General features: G+C 35.5%; 3 protein-coding genes across 6 annotated transcripts in view; 2 read left to right on the top strand and 1 right to left on the bottom strand.

The window, feature by feature from the left end:
• LOC111446385 (NAC domain-containing protein 21/22-like) overlaps positions 1–7,906 on the top strand; it is an 8,913-nt gene extending 1,007 nt beyond the window's left edge. The window contains exons 2-7 of one of the 3 annotated variants that reach the window (XM_023085185.1): positions 213–394; positions 488–559; positions 1,147–1,238; positions 3,582–3,801; positions 5,999–6,276; positions 7,252–7,906. In XM_023085185.1, the coding sequence (XP_022940953.1) occupies positions 1,161–1,238; positions 3,582–3,801; positions 5,999–6,276; positions 7,252–7,746 (1,071 nt within the window). In that variant the 5' untranslated portion in view covers positions 213–394; positions 488–559; positions 1,147–1,160 and the 3' untranslated portion in view covers positions 7,747–7,906. Of the gene's footprint in view, positions 1–178; positions 395–487; positions 560–1,146; positions 1,239–3,581; positions 3,802–5,998; positions 6,277–7,251 lie in introns of those variants that run through there. The other 2 variants (XM_023085184.1, XM_023085186.1) reach the window with 2 other exon arrangements.
• A 1,914-nt stretch (positions 7,907–9,820) lies between these two features.
• On the top strand, positions 9,821–15,904 carry LOC111446383 (DNA repair protein recA homolog 1, chloroplastic). 2 transcript variants are annotated; one of them, XR_002711054.1, is made up of 14 exons: positions 9,821–10,070; positions 10,452–10,543; positions 10,790–10,865; positions 11,168–11,230; positions 11,383–11,512; positions 11,626–11,711; positions 11,792–11,917; positions 12,314–12,418; positions 12,591–12,647; positions 14,260–14,322; positions 14,409–14,485; positions 14,643–14,715; positions 15,217–15,558; positions 15,703–15,904. XR_002711054.1 is itself a non-coding variant. In XM_023085183.1 (13 exons), exons 1-13 carry the CDS (start codon positions 9,864–9,866, stop codon positions 15,316–15,318), a joined length of 1,257 nt encoding a protein of 418 aa, XP_022940951.1. In that variant the 5' UTR covers positions 9,821–9,863; the 3' UTR covers positions 15,319–15,701. The 2 variants fall into 2 exon arrangements, 1 of the variants encoding a protein (XP_022940951.1); XM_023085183.1 differs by lacking the exon at positions 15,703–15,904 and having other exon boundaries at positions 15,217–15,701.
• Positions 15,905–16,775: 871 nt separating this feature from the next.
• Positions 16,776–23,835, bottom strand: LOC111445981 (translation initiation factor IF-2, chloroplastic). Its single transcript, XM_023084563.1, has 13 exons — positions 23,633–23,835; positions 21,956–23,540; positions 21,759–21,791; positions 21,496–21,609; positions 21,140–21,289; positions 20,882–20,980; positions 20,733–20,795; positions 19,632–19,787; positions 19,389–19,454; positions 19,037–19,273; positions 18,658–18,933; positions 17,784–17,972; positions 16,776–17,321 (listed from the first exon to the last, which is right to left on the bottom strand). The coding sequence occupies exons 2-13, from the start codon at positions 23,432–23,434 to the stop codon at positions 17,160–17,162; spliced, it is 3,024 nt and encodes a 1,007-aa protein (XP_022940331.1). The 5' UTR covers positions 23,435–23,540; positions 23,633–23,835; the 3' UTR covers positions 16,776–17,159.
• Positions 23,836–24,361: the final 526 nt, after the last annotated feature.

Here is a 24,361-nt window from a genome sequence, read left to right as displayed (position 1 = left end):
TTTTTTTTTTTTTTTTTTTTTTTTTTTTTTTTTTTTTTTTTTTTTTTTTTTTTTGAATTAAGACAATGAGAGATTGGATAAGAAGACCAATCAGAAAGAAGCCTTTTATGTATCTTCTGTAAAAAGGTCAAATAGTTTACAATAATTTCTTCCTGCTTAACCCAGTGGCAAAATTGTAATCTCTCTAAACTTTTGAAGAATCTCAAAAGCAGGAAGAAATATCATCTTAATCCGATACATCAGGTGGAGCTGAAAATCTGCATCTAAGATTATATATCTTAACCAACTGAACTATGCTCAAGTCGACAATCGACCTTTATATTGACCTGAAGATGTTGTTTAGAAGCTCAAACTGGCTATATGAGTTGACAAATCAAACTGCAATTTCGGTACGGTACGGCTTCTTTAGTTAAACAGATGGCAGTTCCTCAGTGTGTGGGATACATATCTCTATTTTGAATACTATTTTGTCGTTCTTTCCATTAAGGATGAGGCTGGAGGACAATTTCAGAGACCAGCGGATGAAAGAATTAGAAGGGGAGTTGCTATCAATAGAAAGGTACGTCGTCATCTCTTGTCTGAGTAGAAAACAAAGATGGTACAGTTTAAAATGGCTGGTGTTAAACTAACTACACATGAACTTGTCAAAAGGCTTTGTTTTAGTTTGTTTGTGTGGAATCCTTTAGCTTTTGGGAAAGTTTGAGTATATCTACAAAGGAATTATGTGTTGAAAGGTTTTAATTCATTTGGATAATGGAATGGGATGATGATGTCTCTCTGTCTTGATCAAAATTATTAAGCATGGGATTGGGATTGCGAAGGCCTAGGATGATGTTGATGGAGTTTAGATAAGGGTTGAAGGTTTTTTTTCTTTTTTTCTTTTTTTCTTTAACGTGGGTAAAACATTTAAACGTCTAATTATTGACAGAGTCGTCCGTCACTTAATTAGTTGAAAATTTTAAAAGGCTATTAGTAGCTTATTGGTTGAATTATACCACTTTTCAACTAGTTTTTTTTTTTTTTTTTTTTTTCTTTTTACATTAAAAAGTTGTTTGCCCATGGGTTGTCTTTATTTTATAATTTTAATATAATAATAGTTCTGTTTATATATTTTTAATTAGTGTGTTTAATTCTTGGTCATTGCAGCTTACTCTTTTTGAATGATGAGCATCTGTCTCCTACAACTCTTGTCTTCTTCGTTGGCCACTGAACTTCCATGCATGAATCACCTTTTAAAGGTATGTACATTCAACTAAGCTATGCTCATCAACACCTATGATTCTTTGGACAAACTCGAGATTTGATTAATTGAACATCGTTGCATTCATTTTCTTTGCATTCTAGGACTATAATTTTAGATTTTAGATCACAATTCCCATTCTTCAATTCTAAAACTCCATTTTTTTAAAGATTTTTTTTAATTGTCAATAGTTTTGAAAATGACGACTCATCCGACTTATTTTTCTTAATTTAAATTCTTGACTTTTTATATAATTTAATTAGACTTATTTAAAGAGAAAATACGAATGAAAAGAAATTCATAAGAAAAGACTATTCTCAAGGAAGATGACGAGAACAAGATAATGTTGAGTTATTGTATCGTATATATTCTTATGCACATAGAGATGTTAGAAGTTATATAGTCTAATCTATATGAGTTATTGATAGGATTATTGTTTGTACATATCTAGGTAGGCATTCTATACATAGATGGGTGATGTGCATGTTTATACATACACATATACATATATGTTGGTATATGTTGTATTTATTACCTGTATTGTTCATATGTTTTCATGTTTGCATGTACAAATAAGTTGCTTATGCGTTTTCATGTTTGTGTTAAATACGCACCAATATTGAGTGGTTCTGTATGAAGAATGTATATGGATGGTTGACCATAAGTTAATAAGTTTTTTTAGAGGTTAATCAGCCAAACTAGGTGAGAGTCCTTTTAGATTTTTTTTTCCCAAGAGGACGTAGTTATGGTTGATGGAGGGAGGACGGTGAATATGTAGATACTAATATTTCAATTCTTATTCCCTAAAATTGTTTTTTTTTTTTTTTTTTGTGAAAATTAAGGTGGGAATTTTTTGCATATGGAGTTGGGGACGGGAAATTTAATCTCTATTCCTCTTTAGCTAATGTAGAAAATTTTCTCTCCACTAATCCCCATATATTAAATAAATATAAAAAAAATATCCATTAACAAAAATAGGTTTAAGTTAATATATTATTATAGTTAATAATTTTACTACAAAAATAATTGATACAATTAGAAGCCAAATTAGAGTTCAACCATTTATTGAATTTAATTTTGTCCTTAAATTAAGGGATTAAAAATATAAGGGGAGGCATGAAGATTTTAGCAGCCAGATATTTAGGTTAGAATATTGCACAAGTTAAATATGAAGATTGGTTAGATTCAGGTGCCCAACTCTTGCATAATCCAAAATTTTATTAATATTGACACCATTAAATTCCAAACAGACCCTTCCATAATTCTTCAAACCAAACCAAATTCTCTTTCTCATATTATTTCTTTTAATTAATTAAAAAATATTAAAATACAAATTTAATCTATAAACTTTCACTTTCACATTTGTATCTATTTACTTCTGAATCTTTTCTAAAGATCCCTCCACCTAAAACAATTTCTCTTCTGGAATAGACTCAAAAAATAAAAAAGAAACAAAAGAGAGGAGCTAGATTTTATGGGAGTTTGACCGCGTGGTCAAATTGAGAAAAGAGAGACCAACTTTTAAGGACATTAATGGTTGTAGTGTACAAGTTGAGCTAAGAGATGTAACGGCTTAGATCCACCACCAGCAGATATTGTCCTCTTTGGGCTTTCCTTTTCGGACTTCCCCTCACGGCTTTAAAACGCGTATGCTAGGGGAAGGTTCCTTAAAACGCGTATGCTAGGGGAAGGTTCCCACACCTTTATAAAATGTGGTTTGTTTTCCTCCCCAACTAATGTGGGACATCACTTGTATACTTTTTTTTGCGGAACATGTGGGGATGTGCGTGAATAGGCTTTGGTCTCTAAAATCTCCATTTGATAACAATTTGATTTTTAGTTGATAAATACCACGTTTCTATGTTTTCTTATCTACTTTTATATATTTTTAAAAAAACTAAATTAAGTTTTGAAATATATATATATTTTTTTTTGAAATTTAACTAGAAATTAAAATACTTTTCCAAGAGGAAAATCAAGTAATTATCAAACTAAACTTAAACTTATCCTTCTTAAATTTGAATTTTTTATAGAATTAATTCATCTCTAACCCATTAAAAAGAGTATAAAATACTTTTATTCAGAGAATTAATTAAGTAAAAATTAAAATAATAAGATATTACGCCATATAATTGGATGTTTTTTCTTGAAATGTGCCCTGAGATGGTTTGACCAATCAGTTGATGACATTCAAAGCCCATCTCCCTCTCCACAAGAAATAAATTAATATCCTCCATATAATATATATATAAAAGGATAGTTAAGAGAAAATTAAGCTTTTGATCATATAAACTTTATTTCTTCAAATTCCCCTTCTCTCTCCTCCTCTTCTTCTTCTTAGAGTTTGCAGAAGAGAACTGGGTTTTTAGAGAGAGAAGAAATGGAGAAGAAGAACATAAGCATGGTGGAATCCAAGCTTCCTCCTGGTTTCAGGTTCCATCCAAGAGACGAAGAATTGGTGTGTGATTATCTGATCAACAAAATTGGGTCTGTTCCTCATTCTTCTTCTTCTCTCTTCATTGAAGTTGACCTCAACAAGTGTGAGCCTTGGGATATTCCAAGTAAGTTTTTCTATTTCTTTTTTCCTTCTTTAGTAACCTTTTATTTATTCATGTTCTTTGTGTTTATATCAATTTCAAATGTTTAATTTATATGCCTCGGGTTTGGTTTTCTAGATTTGAGATACCTGTCTCTCGATAAAAATAAAGCGAAATTTGATTTGACATAACTTAGAGTCGATAAAAGTAAAACAGGGTTTGATTTGAGGTAGTTTAGTTTGTATATGATTCTAGTGAGTTGGAATTTGTGAGGCTCGTGTTTATTATATGAACTTGAACGCTTGAGGGTTCTGAAAAGTTCGAATTTATATGGGTCAAGTTTGAAGTTAAAAAGTGCGTGGTTTGAAAGGTTTCTTAGATTTTGAATCTTAAAAGCTCGAGTTTAAAGATCTTATTTGAGGTAATTAAGTTTTGCTTTTAATTTTAACGTGCTTGTGTGTTTTGAAAAGTTGAATTTTTATGGGTTGGGTCGGGTTTTTAGATCTTGATTTGTGAAAATAAAAAAGTGTGGTTTAAAAGGATTTTGCAATTTCGAAACCTAAAAACTCAGATTTAAAGAGGTCGATCAAAATAAAACGGGATTTTGACCCGAAGTAAACTGAGTTCTATTTGTTTGAATTTATATGGGTTCGTTTGGTTTTTGAGATTCTGATCTGTACAAATAAAAGATTTTAAAATTTCGAAACCTAAAAGCTCGGTTTTTAACAGAATCAACGAAAATAGAACGAGATTTGGTTTGAGGTAACTTCAAAAATAGGAATTTATTGAAAAGTTAAAAAAAGTTACCATGCTGTAAATTTATGGTTTTTTTTTTTTACCCATTTCTTTTTTTCAAGTGATGTTCAGTATGTTGCATTTTTTTTAAAGGAAAAACTGTTATAAATAGGTCAAAATGGTAATTTAATTATATTTATATAAATAAATATGGATAATATAATTGAATAATTAAAAAAAATCCAAATTCAAAAGTAAATGCAGTTGAAATAGACATTTTGGCAGTTTATTAACAAAAAAAAAAAAACCCAAAATATCATCAAGTTGTTCTTTGTTCCCACCCAATAGCAGCCCTCAAATAAATAAATTTTAAATTATATTTCATTAATTATTTATAATTTAGAAAAATACATAATTTTTTTTTTCTTTTCCCCAATAATTAAATTTTGTATCCTTACCAAATCCCATTAGGGTTGTCACTTTCATGCATGCATATGCCCTTTTTTATTTATTATTTTTTTTTAACCTTTGATGGTTATTGAATGTGAATTTTTTTAATTTTCAATAATTCTTTGCATGGTGATCGATAACGACGCTTGAACTATACATATAATTTGGATATGGTTGATCCGTGATGACTCATCCGCTAAAGTTTCTGTCTGTGCTAAGTATCATATCTCTGAAGTATAATGATTAATCTGAACAAAACAGATCATTAAGAAATTAATTACCATTTTAAATATGAATGGTTTGTTGTATTAATTTGACTTTTGGATGATTTTTTTTTTTTATATAATATCAACTAGATTTTTTTAAATATATATTTTAATTTACTATAATATTGTATTTAATTAGATGTATTTTTCATTTGACTTAATTGTGTTTTTTTAGTTATTTCAAGACTTTTAAATGCATTATTATTTAAGCCAAAAAAAAATGAAAAGAAAATGCCAAATTGAATAAAATTTAATTTATTGCCCTTTCATAAATCTATTTATTAAATTGTAAAATTTGAATTAAATAATTTGAATGATTTTCAATTATTTTTAAATAATTTAAAATTTTCCTATCAATTCACTATAATTTTCAAAATATTTTCTCATAAAAATACAAAAATACAATAATAATAATAATAATTTTGGGTTAATAATTAGTCTTTATAATATTTGATTTTATAATATAAATATTTGGTGAAATAAAAATTTAGTTCTTGGTTCAAAAATTTTTAATTCGATTAATTCTCGTTATTATTCATATATTATTTTCTTCCGTTTAAAAACTCGATAATTTTTTTTTGTGTTTTATTTATGTATATTTGAAGTTTAATACGATCATCGAACACACTAACTCACAATCGTATAAATAAAAAAATTAAGATTTAATAATTAAATTAAAACTAAGCTTAAATATTGATAATGGAATTGAAAATTTTAATAAATAATTTAACCTAAATTTTTAATTATGTATTTTTATAAATTTTGTATAGGAGAGGCGTGCGTGGGGGGAAAGGAGTGGTACTTCTTCAGCCAGCGGGACCGGAAGTACGCGACTGGGCTTAGAACAAACCGCGCCACAGCCTCAGGGTATTGGAAGGCCACTGGCAAGGATAGGCCCATCTTTCACAAGGCCAATCAACTCGTTGGCATGAGGAAAACCCTTGTTTTCTACCAAGGAAGGGCCCCTAAAGGCCGAAAAACTGAGTGGGTCATGCATGAATTTCGTCTTGAAGGCCCCCTTTCTCCTCTCAAAGACTCATCTCCAAAGGTATGAATCAATGCTGTCTCTTTATTCCTTTATTTTTGTGAATATTGCCTTAATCAACTTATTAGCGATGGTCTAGCTAGAAGTTCTTTTGTTGATTGGATTCAGATTCATCTCTGCCCTTTTCTGCCTTGCCTTCCAAGTGTTTGTAAAAATGCCTGTGTGAATCTTTTAGCTTTTTTTTTTTTTTTTTGTGTGTTATTATTATGTATACTGATGTGAAGTCAACTAATTGTTATGTTTTGATGAATGTGTGAGCTTGGTTAATCACTTAATAGCGATGGTTTAGCTAGAAATTTTGTTGTTAATTTAAATGAATTATGTCACTCCCCTGTTCTTTCATGCCCTCCTCGTAAAAAATGTCTGAATTTGTTGAGCTTTTTCTGTGTTCTTTTTGTCAATTGACGTGGATTCACCTCGTTGTTATGTTTTGTTGAATATATTACCTTTGTTTAGCTAGAAATTTCTATTGTTGATTTGAGATTTGGGGTTGAAACTCTCTAATTTAGGCTTGAATTTTCTCCCTACAATGTGTCATTTTAGTCAGAAAAATATTAATATCAGTTCAATTGAGGGAGATTATGAGAGTAAATTTTCTCTGCCCTTTTTTCAAAGCCTATACTGGCTTGACTTAGACATGCTTAAAATAACATGTGGGTGCAACTTGTATTTAGAGGATTACCATATTAGTTGGCTTGTTTGTCTTGAACTGAAGTCTTTCTTTATAAATCTCCCTCACCAAAGTCAACTTTGTCTTATTTGCCATGGGATGACTTTCTTCAAAAATTTATAATAATGTTGATAGCTGATGAAGAAAGATTTTCTTGTTCATAATAATGGATTGCGTTACGTCGAAGCGCCGATTAGTTTACTTAATTAAATAGATGATAGCAACTTCTCTGAGACTTTGAATCAAACAGATAAGGTCTGCATTTGTTGTTTTTTCACTGTTGTGGCTTGTTGTGTTTGTGTGCACAGGAGGACTGGGTTCTGTGCAGACTGTTCTTCAAACACAAGGAAGTTACCGCTCAACCGAGCACGGGAAGTAGCAGCTGCTACAACGACGTCGCTGCCTCGTCATCTCTCCCGGGTTCAATGGATTCTTACATCAGTTTTGATCAAAATCCAAGCAGCCATTTAAATGAGTATGAGCAAGTGCCCTGCTTCTCCATTTTCTCTCAAAATCAAACCACCCCACCTCTCTCAAACCTCATTCAAATGGAGCCAAACCCAGCCAAGAACATCAAGAACTTTGCCACCGTGTTTGGAGGAATGCCAAATTCAAGCACTTGTTCTTCAAATATAGACCCGTTTGGCTGTGACTCAAAAGTTCTCAAAGTTGTTTTAAATAACATTACTAAGATGGAAACAAATGGCAATTCATTCACTGGGCAACCCAGCATGGGAGAAGGCAGCTCTGATAGCTTCTTATCTGAGGTTGGAGATGACATAGCCAGCTTATGGAACAGATGACCCAGGAGGAAAATGGAGAAACATAAGATTGATGTATAGTTTAAAGGTTTTTTTTTTTTTTTTTTCCCAAGTGTAAATTTTATTGCATATGTGGGGAACTTTTTAAAGCCTAATTCATGGTTTTGATGAATTGTAACAGGAAAACTGATCATTTGAGTGCTCATGAACTCAATGTTTGATTTTTTCTTTTCATAATTATACCAAAAATTTGTACTGCTTGAAACTTGGAAGTTGTATGTATGTATGTATATATATATATATATATATACTCTCGATTTCTTCTTTCAGGGCTTTCTCATGAAATGGTAGTGCACCTCTCGACATACTTTTTATTGGATTAACCGTCTTTGAACATGTGACCCTTCTTCTCGCAATTATAGCAAATACCTTCAAATTTCTTCTCTTGAGAACTCTTATTATCGTTCTTCTAAACTCTTTTAGGTTGTGCATTTCCTTGTTGACTCCTTCCTTTGTCACCATTTTTGTATCCACGTTTGGTAGACGATTTATTGTTGCTCCGACTTTCACGTGTTCAGTGCTTCTTCTTCCTCCTTTAATGTGATGCCTCTGATTTGCGCATGACTTCTTGGTTGACTAGCAAATTTTCTAATTCTACCAGTGATGGTTGAGTAGACCATTCTTGTACATTAGTAACGAAACTTTTATATTCTGGTCGTAGTCCGTGGATAATTATCCTTTTCATTTGAGCTTCTCCAATGACAGACTTCGAATCTAATTCAGTAATCTCACGACAGATCGACTTGACTCTATGGAAGTATTGAGTAATTGTCATGTCACGTTGTGAGACTGATAACATCTCGTTCTCCAAATATTGTAGTCTTGTATTGTTATTCTTTGAGAAGAGTGTTACGAATGTGTCCCATGCTTCTTTTGGTGTCTTGTCATTCCAAATGTGCTCTAACATCTCTTCTTCGACTGTGGTCTTCAAGATAAACATTACTTTGCCTGCTTTGATTCTCCATTTGCGCAATGCGCCATTAGAATCCTCCTCTGGCGGCATAGTTTCACTCCCACTAACGATCTCCCAAAGATCTTGTCCTTGTAAATAGGACATCATGCATGATGCCCACGTGTTGTAGTTGTTGCTATTGAGTTTCTTAATTCGTCCAACGATTTGAAAATCACCCATCATGCTGGCAATAGCTCAATGATAACAAGTCTTTTTAACACAAAACTGATAAAGTCACTGACTACTCACAACACAAAGAAGCTCACTCACTAATAATCTCAAGAAATCGTCTTTGACGTAGAAGATTAGACAGAGCAGCAACCACATAACATACTATGAATTTCAAGAGATCAAACAACATACACCACCAACCTCGTTCGGATACCAGTCTGTGTAAAACATTCACACTCTTTGATACCAGTGACCGCTTGGGATGAAAATACGAGAGTGGAAAATATTTATAGGATAGACTAAATAATTTATTCCTAAAATATATCGTATCTTTTATTTCTAAAAGCACCTCAATTACTTCCCTAAAATATATGAGTATCTTTATTTCTAAAATACAGGGTGAATTTCCTAAAATATTCAGAGAATATAATATTTAGAGAATATATTATTTATGGAATATGTATCTTAATATTCTTTCTATATGATTTGATTTATAATATATTTTATTTTATTCTCAATATTTAATTAGTTTATATTTTTATTATTTGTAGGTAACCGGTGTGTATTCTGTTTAAAGCTTATGAATATGAATGAGAATATACCTTCAATTCCAATTCTATTTCTCATTCTTTAAGAGTAATTTAACCTAATTTAAATCAAAAGGTCTCGTTTTTTTTCCTTTCTATTTACTCTCTCTTTCGTCCTATTGGATCATATAAACACAGGAATGTGAAATCCACGTCATTTTTTCTTTTGCAAAGGTAAATAATTTAACGCTCGATTTACTTTTTATTTTAATGAATTAAGAAAAGGAAAATAATAATAATAATAATAATAATAATAATAATAATAATGGTTCCGCGTAGTGACGTATTTGACTCGGTCAAAGGGAAAAATGTTCTATAAATAAACCCTTGCGCGCCTCTCTGCACTCTTTTCTCACTGCTTCTCAGTTACGCTTCGCTTACCTTTGTCTATGGATTTCATTTCGAATCCAATGGCTTGCAAGACTCTCCCATGCCGGACACTGTTCCCGCCATGCGCTGCACCTTCTCGCCGCCGCCATTTTTCGCCCTTTTCACTGTCCAATACAGGCAAGCGAGTTGGAAAGCTTCGTTGCGAGTTCGATTTTAATGTTAATGGAGCTCTCTCCGGCGACTTTGATCCTCGCTCCGTCGACAGGGTACTCATGCGATTCATTTTTCTCTGAATTTGCCATCTGCAGCTTGTACTACTTTGTTTTTCTAATTTTTGGTCTGAAATGTTTGCAATGCTTTTTATTTCACTTTTCGTGGTTTGTTTTCATTCGTGTATCAAGTTTTTTTCAATCGAGTTCGAGTATCAAGTTGGAATCCTGTTTTGTTAGGGTTGTCAGTTGTTAAATGGTGATAAATAGAAAGGAAGGCAACGTCATTACGACACACTTGGGCGCAGGGGGAGAAAAAACCATCTGCGAATCTAATATTTGACTATATTTGTTTACTGTGATTATGTTGCTTTTCCAGCACTTATCTACTTATGAGTTATTAGTTTCTCAGATATTGTAACGTTTGTGTCGTCCTAGAAAAAGGCATTGGAAGCAGCAATGAATGATATAAATAGCTCATTTGGGAAAGGAAGTGTTACACGACTCGGAAGTGCTGGAGGAGCGTTAGTGTATGTCCTTTTTGTTTATTTTATTTTTCCCGAGAAGACCGTAAAAGTTGAAAATTTTCAACTGGTCAACAGGATTTTAATGGTTCGTTTAAGTTTTGTAGATTTACTACCGCAATTGGCTGGTTCGAAATTTTTTTAGCAAAATTACGTTGGGAAAATTTTCATTTCTTGAAGCATCATAAGTGGCAAGTTTAATGTTAGATTTTCTTGTCAGGTTTAAATTTCTGTTATCTTCTGTCCTTACAGGGAAACTTTCCCAAGTGGTTGTTTGACTTTAGACTGCGCCTTAGGTGGTGGCCTTCCTAAAGGCAGAATTGTTGAGGTATGTTTACTTGTACTTGGAGGTTGGGGTATAAAGGTAAAGGAAAATTTTCAAGTTGAGGAAATTGGCATACCAAATTTGTGGGCTATTTTAGTTAGATGGAAATTGTCAATTTGCTTTGTAATGAGCGTAATCTCTAGCTCACTACAATACTACATACCATAATTTTGTTGAGCCTTGTAGGGAGAAAAATAATAGCTATGCGGAAACTATGAACAAAATAATTTATCTCCCCTTCACGTGTTTAGCCAAACAAGTTAGAGTCACAAAATAATTAATACATTTCATCATTCTTTTTCCAGATATTTGGACCAGAAAGTAGTGGAAAGACCACTTTAGCATTGCATGCAATTGCAGAAGTACAGGTACATGCGTGTGTTTTTATATATATATATATACATATATTGTTACTTCTCACTGCTATTTTTTTTTTATTTGCTGAGATGCTAGGAGGCACTAGGAACATGCTAGTTTTGTCTGTTATGAGAATTAGTACCTATTCAGTTGTGACATGCAGAAACTAGGTGGAAATGCGATGCTTGTGGATGCAGAGCATGCCTTTGATCCAACATATTCTAAAGCTGTAGGAGTGGATGTAGAAAATTTGATTGTCTGCCAACCTGATCATGGAGAGATGGCACTTGAGAGTAATATTTCCTAGTTTGCTTCACGATTTTCTTGAATGAAATAGTTCTCGTGCCTTTTGGCTATGGTATGCTTGTGACAAATGTGTACTAATGGATGGATATTCTTATATCAGTTGCAGATCGCATGTGTAGATCTGGTGCTGTAGATCTCATTTGTGTGGATTCTGTTTCTGCTCTAACGCCAAGAGCAGAAATTGAAGTAATTTTTATGACCTTCTTGAGTTTCTAAAGCTTTCTTGTAAGATTGCTAATCTTACATTTCCTATCCTTGCTTTGTAGGGTGAGATTGGCATGCAGCAAATGGGTCTGCAAGCACGGCTTATGAGTCAAGCTCTTCGTAAAATGTCTGGAAATGCCTCAAAAGCTGGTTGCACTCTCATCTTTTTGAATCAAATACGATATAAGGTTATTTCATTCTTCAATTAGGTTTAATAATTCTATCTTCAAAGTTGGGTAAATTTTGTGCATGGTAATGGGTCAGGGTCAATTTTCATGGGGGCTTTCTTTAGGTTTAAGGTTTATTTTTTATTTTTCCTTCAGGGATTTATTTTTTAAAAAAAGGATTATATATATATTTGTAATTTTACAATGATCTATGGAAAGTTGTGTTTCTTCTCAGAATTAAATAAACAAAATAAATATCAGAGTCAGTTTGTTTGGCCAAGCCAGGTTAACTGAATTTATCATGTATTTGCATCCTGTGTGAGAATTCTACTCTTAACCTTATTGTTAGTACTGTATCAATATCCTCATATGTAATATTTGAAAGCATAATGATATTGCTGTTCATAATTTTATTAGATTGGTGTGTATTATGGGAACCCAGAAGTGACAAGCGGAGGAATTGCGCTAAAGTTCTTTGCCTCACTTCGACTTGAAATACGTCAGACTGGGAAGCTCAAGTCTGTAAGAATGCTCTCTGTTATTTGCTTTATCTGAACCAATTAATAGTTTTTCCTTTTCTTTTAAAGACAAATTGAACTCTCATTTAGAAAGTACAGAAGCAATTACAATTTGCATTAATGTCATAACATCCGATTGAGGCAAGCCTTATGCTGTGTGCTACCTTCTTTTTAAGGCTAAAGGAGATGAAGAAATTGGGATTCGAGTTCGTGTTAGAGTGCAAAAGAGCAAGGTAAACTATAAGTAATCAATTTTTGCTTAGCATCTCGTCAATTCTTATGAGCCTTTTCATTCGTAGCATTTTCCGTTGATTTTTTACAATTTCTAATATATTCATTTGCAAATATAAACTAATGATACTTGTTAGTTTCCATATGGTGCATTTGATCGGAATGATGCTTCTTCTATCGAATCTTCCTCTGCATTTTTTTGTTGTGGTTTAAAGATAATTTTTCTTATTATATATGGCTTTCGGTAATACCCTCAAGTTGGTATTGTGATGTTGTCTTAGTTCTGCAGTGAAATTGGTGGACTCGTTTGGTAACTACTTGACTTTTGTTTTTTAGTTTTTAAAAATTGTGCTGGTTTTTCTCATCATTGAAATTAGTTTCATCTTTCTTAAGAAAACATTTGAATTCTTAACCAAATTCCAAAAACAAAAACAAGTTTTTGATAACTATTTTTTTAGTTTTCAAAACCTGACTTGATTTTTTAAGACATAGGTAAAAAGTAGATAGCAAAACAAATAACATATATATGGAAATAGTATTTGTAGGTTTACTTTTTAGAAACCACAAACCAAGTGGCTTTCAAATGGGGTCTAATCTTCATGATTTAAGATTCTCTTGCTAACGAAGATGATACATAGCAACTAGGAATGTTTGGGACTGAGGATTATTTGCTTTTTTGCGTGGTTATCATTTAAGATGGAGAAGTATTTTGGAGGATGTTGCTTTATTCTGAATACAAATAGAAACTTAGAAGAAAGAAAACCGAGATGAGCTATTTTGTGGATTCTGTGGAGTAGAAAGATTGCAGAATTTTAACGAGCTTATTTAAACAAAATCTATTTTATAGGTTGTGCAACCGTGCCCTTGTGTTCTTAATTTGGGAGAAAATATCATTACAGTGGACATTTGAACTAAGGATCTCCTCTCTAATACCCTCTTAAATTTAGGGGTATGTTATTCAAATATGCGCCACCTAGGTCTTCTTATATTGGAGAAAGACCCATTACTACATAAGGAAAGAATAAAGACTAAATATTGATTCCTAATATTTACACACAAAGACTAGAAATTTTATCACTAAAAAATGTGCAACGCACACTAAATTCAGAGGGAAGTTTGCAACGCGGCTTATAAGGAAAATTGCAAGAGAGAAATAGATTGTTCACCAACCCATTATTCATATATCAAAGGACTCTTACAAATTAATAAAATAATTACTACAAACATTTCCAAGATAAAAAGAACTCTTCAAGTCTCAAATGGTGCTTCCAAACATCCTTTTTCTCCAACCACCAAAGTGATTTTCTATGAGAAGTTCGATAAAATTCATTATTTTAGGAGCACATGAGGTTATATTATATTTGTCAAGTTACAATACAACATTTTGATGAATTGGTTTACCCATCACTTTGAATGATGTCTTGTAGTCATTTGAACTATTTTCAGTTGTCGTATCAATTAATAAAATGTTTTGTTATGATATCTTCTTAGTATTATGGTATATGGCAGAAATATTAGTCACGCTTGTAATTTAAAGGCTCTATATTGCCACCTTGAGCTTCCAATCTTTTTCCATAAAACATAGAATATTTTATCCAAAACGGGTTGCTATAGGTGTCGAGGCCATACAAGCAAGCCGAATTCGAAATAATCTTTGGAGAGGGAGTAAGTAAACTGGTGAGTATTGTAGGAGTAAGCATTTTTCAATTGTAGGCGCAAAATATTCTGTTCTAACTTCAAATTCTACTCTTTTCTCCCCACAGGGTTGCATTTTAGATTGTGCTGAAATCATGGACATTGTAGTGAAAAAGGGCTCGTGGTACAGTTATGGGGACCACAGGTTTGTGGTGTTATTAATCGCTTTTTGCTGTCTTATGTTCTGATTATCCTATCTTCTAGGTGTTCCATTAACATTGAGCTCTGCTTTCTGTTGACTAAAGCGCAACAATATTGTTATGCTTTTCTCTAAAAGATCATTATTTCCTTGTTTGCTAAAGGTTGGGACAGGGAAGAGACAGAGCTCTGCAATACTTGAAAGAAAATCCTGCTCTTCAAGAGGAAATTGAGAAGGTTTGTTTTTGCTCAAAACAAGTTTATAAGAACTACGATCCTGCTCTACTATGTTTTGAAGAAAAAAAAAAAAAAAGTAGCTTTCACAATCTTATTTTTGTTTTTTAATCAATCGGGATCGTAGTTCTTATAAACGTGTTTTTGTGGAATTCGACTGAAAATTTAAATGTTATTGTAAATGAAAATCATAATAGAGAAATGGTGAGAAAATAAACACAATTTTAAAAAATCAATTAGTTATTACACAAGGCCTAAATAATTTAGGGCGGTAGTTAATGCTTGCTTGTCATGTTTAGTGACAATTATATATTTTTACCAAGATCTACTTTGTGATGTCCCACATTGGTTGGGGTGGAGAGCAATCACCATTTATAAGGGTGTGGAAACCTTCCCCTAGCAGACGCGGGTCGTGAACAGATTTTTGTGATTAAATTTGATGTCATGTTTCTTTTGAAATTGCTGTCTTTCATGAAAATTCTGGTTTTTTTAAATGTATGGCAGACGGTGCAGACCACGCTGACTAGTGGAACTGTTCAAATGGGATTTCAATCTATCAGAAAGCCATTGCCGAATCAAGAAGAGGTTCTTGAGGAGTTTGAATAATGAACAATCTATGCTACGATTAAGCAGTAGCTACAGAGACTACAAGCAGAAGCGACATTTCTCGATCAGCCCCCAATAGATCGATTTTCCGTGGTACATCCAGTGATGCTATTAGAAGTTTTTTAGTTAGGTGCAAGCTAGATGTGATGAAGACCGAAAACTGGCTCTATTTGCATCAAACCTCCAAAGACAACGTTTTGGATCATCCACGAGTCTCTTCTTTGGTATCGCTTAAAACAGGTCGGTATGATTTGAACCGTATTCTTGAGAAGTTGATGAGGAAGTACTGTTGTAATTTGTACTGCAACTTATCAGGTATCATATTCAGATTTGTGTACTTGAAGTATTAACATTTCTAAATTTTTACCACTGCTTGGCATCCAGATTTATAGATTACATCAATTGCATCAGAATTATAATCACCATCTCTGAGGGCGATGGAATTCAAGCAAGCAGGGTATGGTTTGTTATATGAAGCCCCTTCCCTACTAGTAACAGGGGTTAGTAGTTCCATTTTTTCTTTACTTGAATTTCACTGTCAGTATACAAAAAGACATGTTCATAAATTAATTTAGGGTTCTTTGTAGGGGTCAGTTCTATTATCCCAATGCATTTCTCTCGACTATGCTACACAGAAGCATTTGGTTGTGTGATGATTTTGAAACTTAAAACTAAAAGAAACCAGCACATCTCATAGATGGATAAGGTCAACCATGGCATTAGTGCCTCCATCCAAGGCAACTGTTCTACCAACCTCAGCTTGTAGGCCAAAAATATGATCACTAATAACCCCTGTTAGCTTTCCTTGGACGTCCTTTAATGGCTCATACCATGATCCTTGCCTCGCCAACTGATGTACACTTAAGCTTATGCACACGTCCTTTATTAGACTCTAAATTAAAAGTTCATAATAACTGAGAATCAATAACCTAATCCATTTATCTCGAAATTCAGATTGACATACTAACATGTTTGATTTATCATGAAATTCATAATTATCACTCGTGTAAGACTTTCATTAAAGGCATAGTTTAATACAATATGAAGTAAAAATGCTTAGAGATAATAAATTTCATCAATTTGAACAAAATCTTCTATACACGTCTTAAATTTGTGACGTTAGTAAGATTTTGAAAAGAACAATATATTGGGTAAATAGGCACACATCTAATTTGACCGATGGACGATTAAATTTGTGACGTTAGTAAGATTTAAGATTTTGAAAAGAACAGTTTATTGGGTAAATAGGCACACATCTAATTTGACCGATGGACGAATACACAAGGTTTTCAATCTAATTTGACCGATGAACAAATACACAAGCATACGTTTCATGCTTGTTCGGAGTCTTACATTCTAGCATACGTTTCATGCTGGACTCTTACATTCTAATCTGATTTTCAGTGAATTTGATAAAATCACGCAAGGTAAGGATTCAACATGAACATGGTGTAAAATGATGCAAATTTTAAAGCATCATTGAAAATTTGTTGACATTTCCTCCATTTCTGTGCAGTGTTCACAGTTTGCTGTTTACATCGATGCATTGAACGCTCGAGCATTGAGAACCAAATAATAACAGTTTTCCTCTTACCAATTAAGAATTGGAGATCTAATACATGTATTGAATATTTACAGCAACACAAAGCCTTCAGAATCGCAGCTTCTCGACGCCACCCTGCTCCTCAAGTGAATCACAAAGCAACGACACGTCCTGGTCCTTGGTATCGTCGAACATTGTCTGGACAAAAAATGGCCAAAGCATTGCAGAAGGCATAGTCATCTGATCATAAAGATAAGTATGGCCTAGGCTGGCCTGGCAGGTTACTGGGTTTCTTTGTCTACATGCCAATTCCAGCTTCCTCCAGTGCAGCTTCCATTGAAGCTGAGGCCTCCTCAAGCGTCCGCTTCTTCTGAACGGTGTAGTAGGCCTCTATTACATCTCCCACCTCCCAATCATTGTACTCCTCCATCCCAACGCCACACTCTAGGCCGGCATTCACCTACAAAACAGACCATTCATTCTCCTTAAACAGTATTAACAATCAACCATCTTTCTGAACAAAACCCGACACATAGAACGAGCAGCGACCAAGAGGCATCATGGTGTTGATTTTGCAGTCACTAGTTATATACTTGGGTCAGGTCAATGTCTTACTCTAATCCACAAATCTAATGTAATAGTCCAAGCTCACTGCTAGCAGATATTGTCCTCTTTAGACTCACTTTCAGGTTTTCCCTCGAGGTTTTTTTAAAATGCGTCTATTGTGAGATTCGACATCTCTCCTTAGCATACGCGTTTTAAAAACCTTAAGGGGAAGCCCGAAAGGAAAACTCAAAGAGGACAATATCTGCTAGCGGTGTGCTTGGGCTTTTACATCTATGCAGGGACTTATATCAATCTACATAGGGAACTAAGCTCAAGCTAGGCATGTTCCCAATCAAAGGGAAGGATAATCACATACCTCTTTAACGATTTCTTTAACTCGTCGCAGCGAATCAAGTTGGCCATTATATACCGTTTTACCCTTTCGCAGAACCCGGATGCCACAGCCCTTAGCCAGCTTTCCATCCACTACCATGCATCCAGCAACAAGACCACTGCCACTACTGAATACTGCACGGACTTCTGCTGACCCCATTGGTACTTGTTCCTATTCAAAGACAAATGACAGATCTCAGCTATATATATGTTAATCTTCAATGAGGAAAGTGTAGAAGGTTCAAGCCAACAATTTAACCAAACGAAGATATAGTCACAGGGACTGACACGACGAGCATACAAGTTGATCGATCGAGTGAAATGACAAAAATGAAAAAAAAAAATCAAAATTAAGGCGTATCTGAGTGTGAACCTCTCTTGTAAATACAAATCAAAATTAAACTTACTATAACAGTCCAAACCCACCGCTAACCGATATTGTCCACTTTGGTCCGTTACATATCGCTATCAGTCTCATGGTTTTAAAACGCATATGCCAGGGAGAGGTTTCCACACCCTTAATAAGGAATGGTTTGTTCCCTTCTCCAACTGGTGTGAGATCTCACAATCCACCCCCCTTGGGGGTCCAACGTCATCGCTGGCACACCGTCTGGTGTCTGGCTCTGATACCATTTGTAACAGCCCAAGCCCAAGCCCACCGCTAATAGATATTGTCCGTTTTGGTCTGTTACGTATCGTCATCAGCGTCACGGTTTTAAAACGTGTCTGTTAGGGAGAGGTTTCCACACCCTTATAAGGAATGTTTCGTTCCCCTCTCCAACCGATTTGGGATTCTTTTCACAAACTCATGTACCATGTCGTTATAACTTGGAAATGTAAAACTTTTAAGTACTGACCTCAACAGGATCTAGAAGTCCTTCCATTGCGTTCCGTACGTCATCGATAAGCTCGTAAATGACTCTATAGAGCCTGATCTCAACAGCTTTATTTTCTGCATAACTCTTAACAGAACCTGGTGCTTTAACATTAAATCCTAGAATTATGGCTTTGCTTGCAACTGCCAGATCAATATCACTGGAGGTCACATCCCCAGTTGCTTGCAAAAGAAACTTCAAGGAGACGTTATCTTGCGGGAGCACCTGAAGGGCTTGTCTAATAGCCTCGATCGATCCCTAGTCATCGACAATATTAACAAGTGAATAACGTGCACAAATTTTCATCTCAACAAATTCATTGTAGATTACGAGTGTAAGAAAGATATACGTCCCGATGTACCTGAACGTCGACCTTCAAGATTATGTTCAGTTGGTGCAAGTCTAACCCGGATCGCTTTCCTGATGAAACAGCCGAAGCTAAAGAAGAAAGGGTAACCTTCCCATCTCCAGCCTTGTCTGATATTCGTTGAGACCGCAAGGCCTCAGCACGTAACTCGGCCTTCTCACGAGCTGTATCGAGGGAATCGACAACCTCGAATTCATCACCAGCAATTGGCACAATATTTAACCCAATGACCTGTGGGACAGATTAAGAAAACCAGAGAATTAGACTATCAGAGAATATCTAACAAAGTGAAACTCTTTATAATCTGCTTGACATAAACAAAAACAACAAGTAATGATCCACAAACCTGCACTGGTAAGGAAGGTCCAGCTTCTTCGACCCGTTTTCCGCCATCATCAAATAAAGCTCGAACCTAAAATAGTTATACAGGTAAACGAACTCCTTAGAAATGGTCGACATCAACAACAATCACCAAAAATAATAACATAATCAAACGAACGCAGAATAACTTCACGATTGTTTGCGCCACATAGTAACAAATGTACAAACAAAAAGCACTTTTGAATTTGAAAAATTCTAAAGTACCGACCTTCCCGAAGGCCTCCCCACATACTAAAACGTCACCCCGTTTAAGGGTTCCATTCTGTACAATAAACGTAGCGAACGGTCCTTTTGCTTTGTCAAGACCTGCCTCGATAACTGTCCCCTTCGCACTTCTATCAGGATTAGCCTTCAGTTCTTGCAACTGAACATCAAAAAAAAATTAGATAAAATACGTTGAAAAGTTGATGTGAGGGAATAAAATGAAAAGAATATACTAAGGCGTACGAAAACTCAGCCCGACGAAAAGGAATCTCAAAATTAACTAAGAAACGGAGTCCAATTTAAGACCGGTGGGCATAGCTAAACTTTCTCAAATGTGGGATGGGGATTTCCGCTCGATGCGACAAAACTAGACCTAATTGATAATGAGAAAAAAACGGACAGACCGAAGTCCACAACAATCCGTTAACTCTCGCAATATCTCAGCCTCAATCCACTTATTGTGAATGAGTCAAATAGCTATTGGAACACTTGAAATTCCTTTAGTTCGGGAAAGGAAACATCGGTCGAGTCCACTTCTAAGCAAAGGGTCCAAACCTAACTCAAATATCTTTTCATCGATTGAGTTGAAAGCGAGTTGGTTAGGTATAGGGAGACTCCGGGTGGAATTAAGGTATCTCCACATTTCGATCGATAGGGAGAGGAAAGAAAAGATTATTGACTGAGTTGACAAAGATTTGATATCACACCGACCAAATTGTGGTATGATAATCAAACAGCTCTTCATATCGCATCTAATCCGGTATTTTATGAGCGAACTAAACACATTGACGACAAGTGCCATTTTTTACGTGAAAAATACAACAAGGTTTGGTATCCACACGATATCTGAAGATTGGAGAGCGATTAGGAGATATCTTCACAAAGGCATTAACTCGAGCACGAATAGATTACCTCTCTAACGAGTTGGGCATGATAAATATTAGCATATTCGTCGTGTTGTTCTTTATTTAGAGGATTATGATTCTCTCAGACCTTAAGCATTAAGCAACAACGACGACGAACAGCCAGAGCCACCGTAATTGGATAATTTCCAAGATGTAAAAATACTAAAATCAACACGACGTACTAGCAACGTTTCACTTACCTCAGCAAGAAGCATTACTGTTTCCAACAGGTCATCCACATTCTGCCCTTTAAGAGCACTAATCTGTTGGAAAATATTACGAGCATAAGTTCGAAAATAGATAAAGCTGAGATATGCAAGGTCAATTTCTGCGTTTGAGATATATTTACCTGCACCATAGGGACGTCACCGCCCCAGTCTTCTGGCATTAAACCGATAGAGGAAAGCTCCTGCATCACTCTGTCAGCATTAGCTCCATCTTTGTCGATCTGGAAAAATGTGAACGGAATGAGAAATTAATCAATAGTTTCGAAGCTTTTACTAGGATATATAACACGCTTATAAAAAGACATCTATCTTTTTCTATAAACATTTATATGCAATTGTACGGTAGAGATGTTAGTCGAGGTCTTTTACTGTTTACATGCCTTATTTATCGCGATCACTATTGGCACTCCAGCTGCTCTGGCATGAGCTATAGCCTCATTTGTCTGAGGCCGGATTCCATCGTCAGCAGCCACCACAATGATGGCAATGTCTGTCACCCGAGCACCACGAGCTCTCATGGCTCCAAACGCCTACAGGAAATGGACACTATACATCATCTGAACACAGGGATGGTATATACAAATGACAATTCCTGTCTGAGAAAATTATGCCACAAAGAATCCAACGGATAAAACGTTGCCCACAAATTCATCCAATGACATCGAATACGCCAAAAGATAAGAAAATATCATGTAAATGCTACATTTTTAGAAAGACGATGCACGGTTTTACGTACCTCATGCCCTGGAGTGTCAAGGAACACACATGGCTGCAACTTGCCATCTAGTGGTACCATCACCTTATAAGCACCAATTCCTTGAGTAATACCACCAGCTTCCGATGCAGCTACCTATGGATGAGTAGCACTCGAACTTTAGACGTGACATAACTAAAACGCTAGAATCATTAGCAAAAGATCTAAATTGTTGCAAATTTAGCTGATAACTCTATTCCAGAAAGGCAAAGCATCAAGAAAGACGTTTAAGCTTGCACGAGTACCTTGCTCCTGCGGATGTAGTCCAAAAGTGTCGTCTGCCAAGAGAGGAGAAAAAATAAGATTCATTAGATTTTAAAAATAAAAATAAATAAAAGCTTGCCTTTTCGAATTCCAGGAATGATTAGAATGGATTGAAACAAAAATTAGGACTCGAAGAAAACCCCGAAAGCTAAAGGGAGAATGAAAGACGTCGAATTACCTTGCCATGGTCGACATGTCCCATAATGGTGATGACTGGAGGCCTGCCTTGAAGTTTATCGAGATCTTCTTCATCAAAAATATCCTTCTTTTTAGCCAATTCTTCGACTTTAACCGGATCAACATCTATGGTCTCCACGTCGTACTCTTTGCAAATCATCTTCACGATATCTTTGTCTAAAGTTTGCACACCATCAGGCTTAATCCCCTTTGAATATAAATACCCGAGAATTTCGCCTTCACTGATAGCCAAGTTGAAGGCCAATTCCTCAAGTAACATACCACTTTCTTCAACTTCTAGAATTTCGACTTTCACCGGAGCTGCATCTTTAGAAGCCTGGATTCTAGCAGCCTTACGGCTTGCCTTGCTCCATTTCCTTCCTTTTCGTGCTGTAGTCACACTAGGAATGGAAACATCGTCCGGGATTTCCACATCATCAACCATTCTCCTTCTTGGACCTCCCGATGCAACATTCTTCTTACGGTACTCATCCTTGAACTTTCCAGGAGAGGGGGCTTTTCCAGGTTTTTTCGGGGCCATGACAGCTTCAGAGTCAAACGGTTTAGCTACAGGTTTCTTCGAAGCATATTTGTCAATCAGAATCGGCTTTCTCTCCTTTGTCTTCGCCGCTGCATTACTTTCATCATTTGCTGTCACAGTCGCTGCCCCGACATCCTTCAGAATTGGTTTCTTCAATACAGGCCGAGGCGCTGCCAAAGGCTTTGCTTGTAACCTTGATTGTGGTTTCACAAGTGGTTGAGGAGTTCGAAAACCAGCTTGTGATTGAGTCTCTACCGTACTAGCTCCCCCCGGTTTAGCTTCAACTTTACCACTAGCCTTAGACGGTTCCGCTACAACCTTCTGCACTGGTGCAACTGCATCCCCCTTACGCCAAACACTTCTCGAACGATTTGATTTCGAATTCGAACTAGAGCTCAACCCTGATGTCGTTGCCTTATCTACACATCTTCCTGGTTTGTTCACACCCAACTTCGGAGTCTCTAACTTTTCAGCCTTTTCCAATACCTCCCCAAGAGACTCAATCACCTTACTCCTTTCCTCTTCATTATCCAACAATTTTCGGTTACCGTTTGAATCGCCATTACTTTTCGGAGATTCCCAAGCTACTTTATTCAAACCTACAAGGGGAGGCTTAGATTCTGCAGCTTTCAACACTGGTTTAGGGGCTGGCTTAAGAAGAAAATCTGTGCCATCATTATCTTTACTTCTAATATAAGAACTATTAGAATCAACAGAGATGGCATTGCCTTGATCGGCAATGAAATCAGTTGTTGTTGTAGCTGAATATTTACAGAGAGGAAATGGAACATAATACCATTTATTGCTTCCTTTAAACCCTCTCCTCGATAAACACACTCCACGAAACTGAGAGCGAGCCTTTTCTGATGATCCAATCACTCCGACACCAGATAAGTTGAACAAGGAAGCCACAGACGCCATTGTTCCTGTTCCTTGCATACTTACAACTAAAATCTCGTCCTACTTAATCAATCAATGGCTCTAAACAAACCCATCAAACAAAATTGCCCTGTGTTCAGTGCCCTTCGAAACCCCAGAATTCAATCTAACGCAAAGAAAATGGAGTTTCCAAGAATCAAAAGCGAAGTAGAAAAGAACATACAAGGAGTGGGTAATTAGCAGTGGGAAATGGCTTACCTCTTGACGCATGCGACTTGAAATGAATCGAGAGTTTGAAGAGGCGCCAGTGGATGAGGATGGTTATGAAAACATATGGTTCTGAAGGCAATGAAGCTAGAAATTTGGTGGTGGGCTTCAGGGAGATGGGGGTGTGAGCGTGTGTGGCTCTTTCCCAGCCTATCGATTAACGCTCGAGGAGATAAGGCTCTCGTATTTTGGATTTCCATCCACAGTTTCTTCCGTTCTTTTCCTTTGGTTTAGATTATAAAAATTGCTTTTACACTCTTGTTTTGTGTTCTTAATTGGGACGTAATAATTTATAGGTTGTAGAGATTTAATTTACCCGTCCTGGAAGAGGGAATATGGAGAGATTTTTTTAACTAAATGGGACGGGGACTATCACAGTTAAGTGTGACTATCGCCCTTAATTTTTGTCCATGAGATTAGACAAATATCTTGTTTGATTCTCGGGATAAACGACTTATTCTTAATCTAACTCGGTTAGCTCCCTTTTGCTTCTGAGGTGGGTTAACTTTAACCGTCCAAGTTCACTGCTACCTTTGCTTTTGGTTATGGGCTAACTATAATAGCTCGAGCCCATTGCCAGTAGTGTTGTCTGGTTTGGGTAAATGACTTATTATTTGTCAACTCGGTTAATTTCCTCTACTTTTGATGGTGGGCCAACAGTAACAACCCAAACCTACTGCTGGCAGATACTGTTCGCTTTAGGTAAACAATTTATTCTTA

Source organism: Cucurbita moschata, unplaced genomic scaffold (genome assembly GCF_002738365.1).
Source record: "Cucurbita moschata cultivar Rifu unplaced genomic scaffold, Cmos_1.0 Cmo_Scf00008, whole genome shotgun sequence".
Lineage (NCBI taxonomy): Eukaryota > Viridiplantae > Streptophyta > Magnoliopsida > Cucurbitales > Cucurbitaceae > Cucurbita > Cucurbita moschata.
The sequence above is the reverse complement of the archived record's forward strand: the minus strand, read 5'-3'. Positions and strand labels throughout refer to the sequence as shown.

Bases quoted from the DNA above. Each gene is read 5' to 3' on its own strand.
- LOC111446383 (XM_023085183.1), top strand. From the start codon at position 9,864: ATGGATTTCATTTCGAATCCAATGGCTTGCAAGACTCTCCCATGCCGG. The intron at 10,071-10,451 runs GTACTCATGCGA...GTGTCGTCCTAG, and splicing joins ATCCTCGCTCCGTCGACAGG to AAAAAGGCATTGGAAGCAGC. The intron at 11,918-12,313 runs GTTATTTCATTC...TAATTTTATTAG, and splicing joins TGAATCAAATACGATATAAG to ATTGGTGTGTATTATGGGAA.
- LOC111445981 (XM_023084563.1), bottom strand. From the start codon at position 23,434: ATGCAAGGAACAGGAACAATGGCGTCTGTGGCTTCCTTGTTCAACTTA. The intron at 21,610-21,758 runs GTACTCGTGCAA...ACTCATCCATAG, and splicing joins ACTACATCCGCAGGAGCAAG to GTAGCTGCATCGGAAGCTGG. The intron at 17,322-17,783 runs GTATGTGATTAT...TCTGTTTTGTAG, and splicing joins TTAAAGAAATCGTTAAAGAG to GTGAATGCCGGCCTAGAGTG.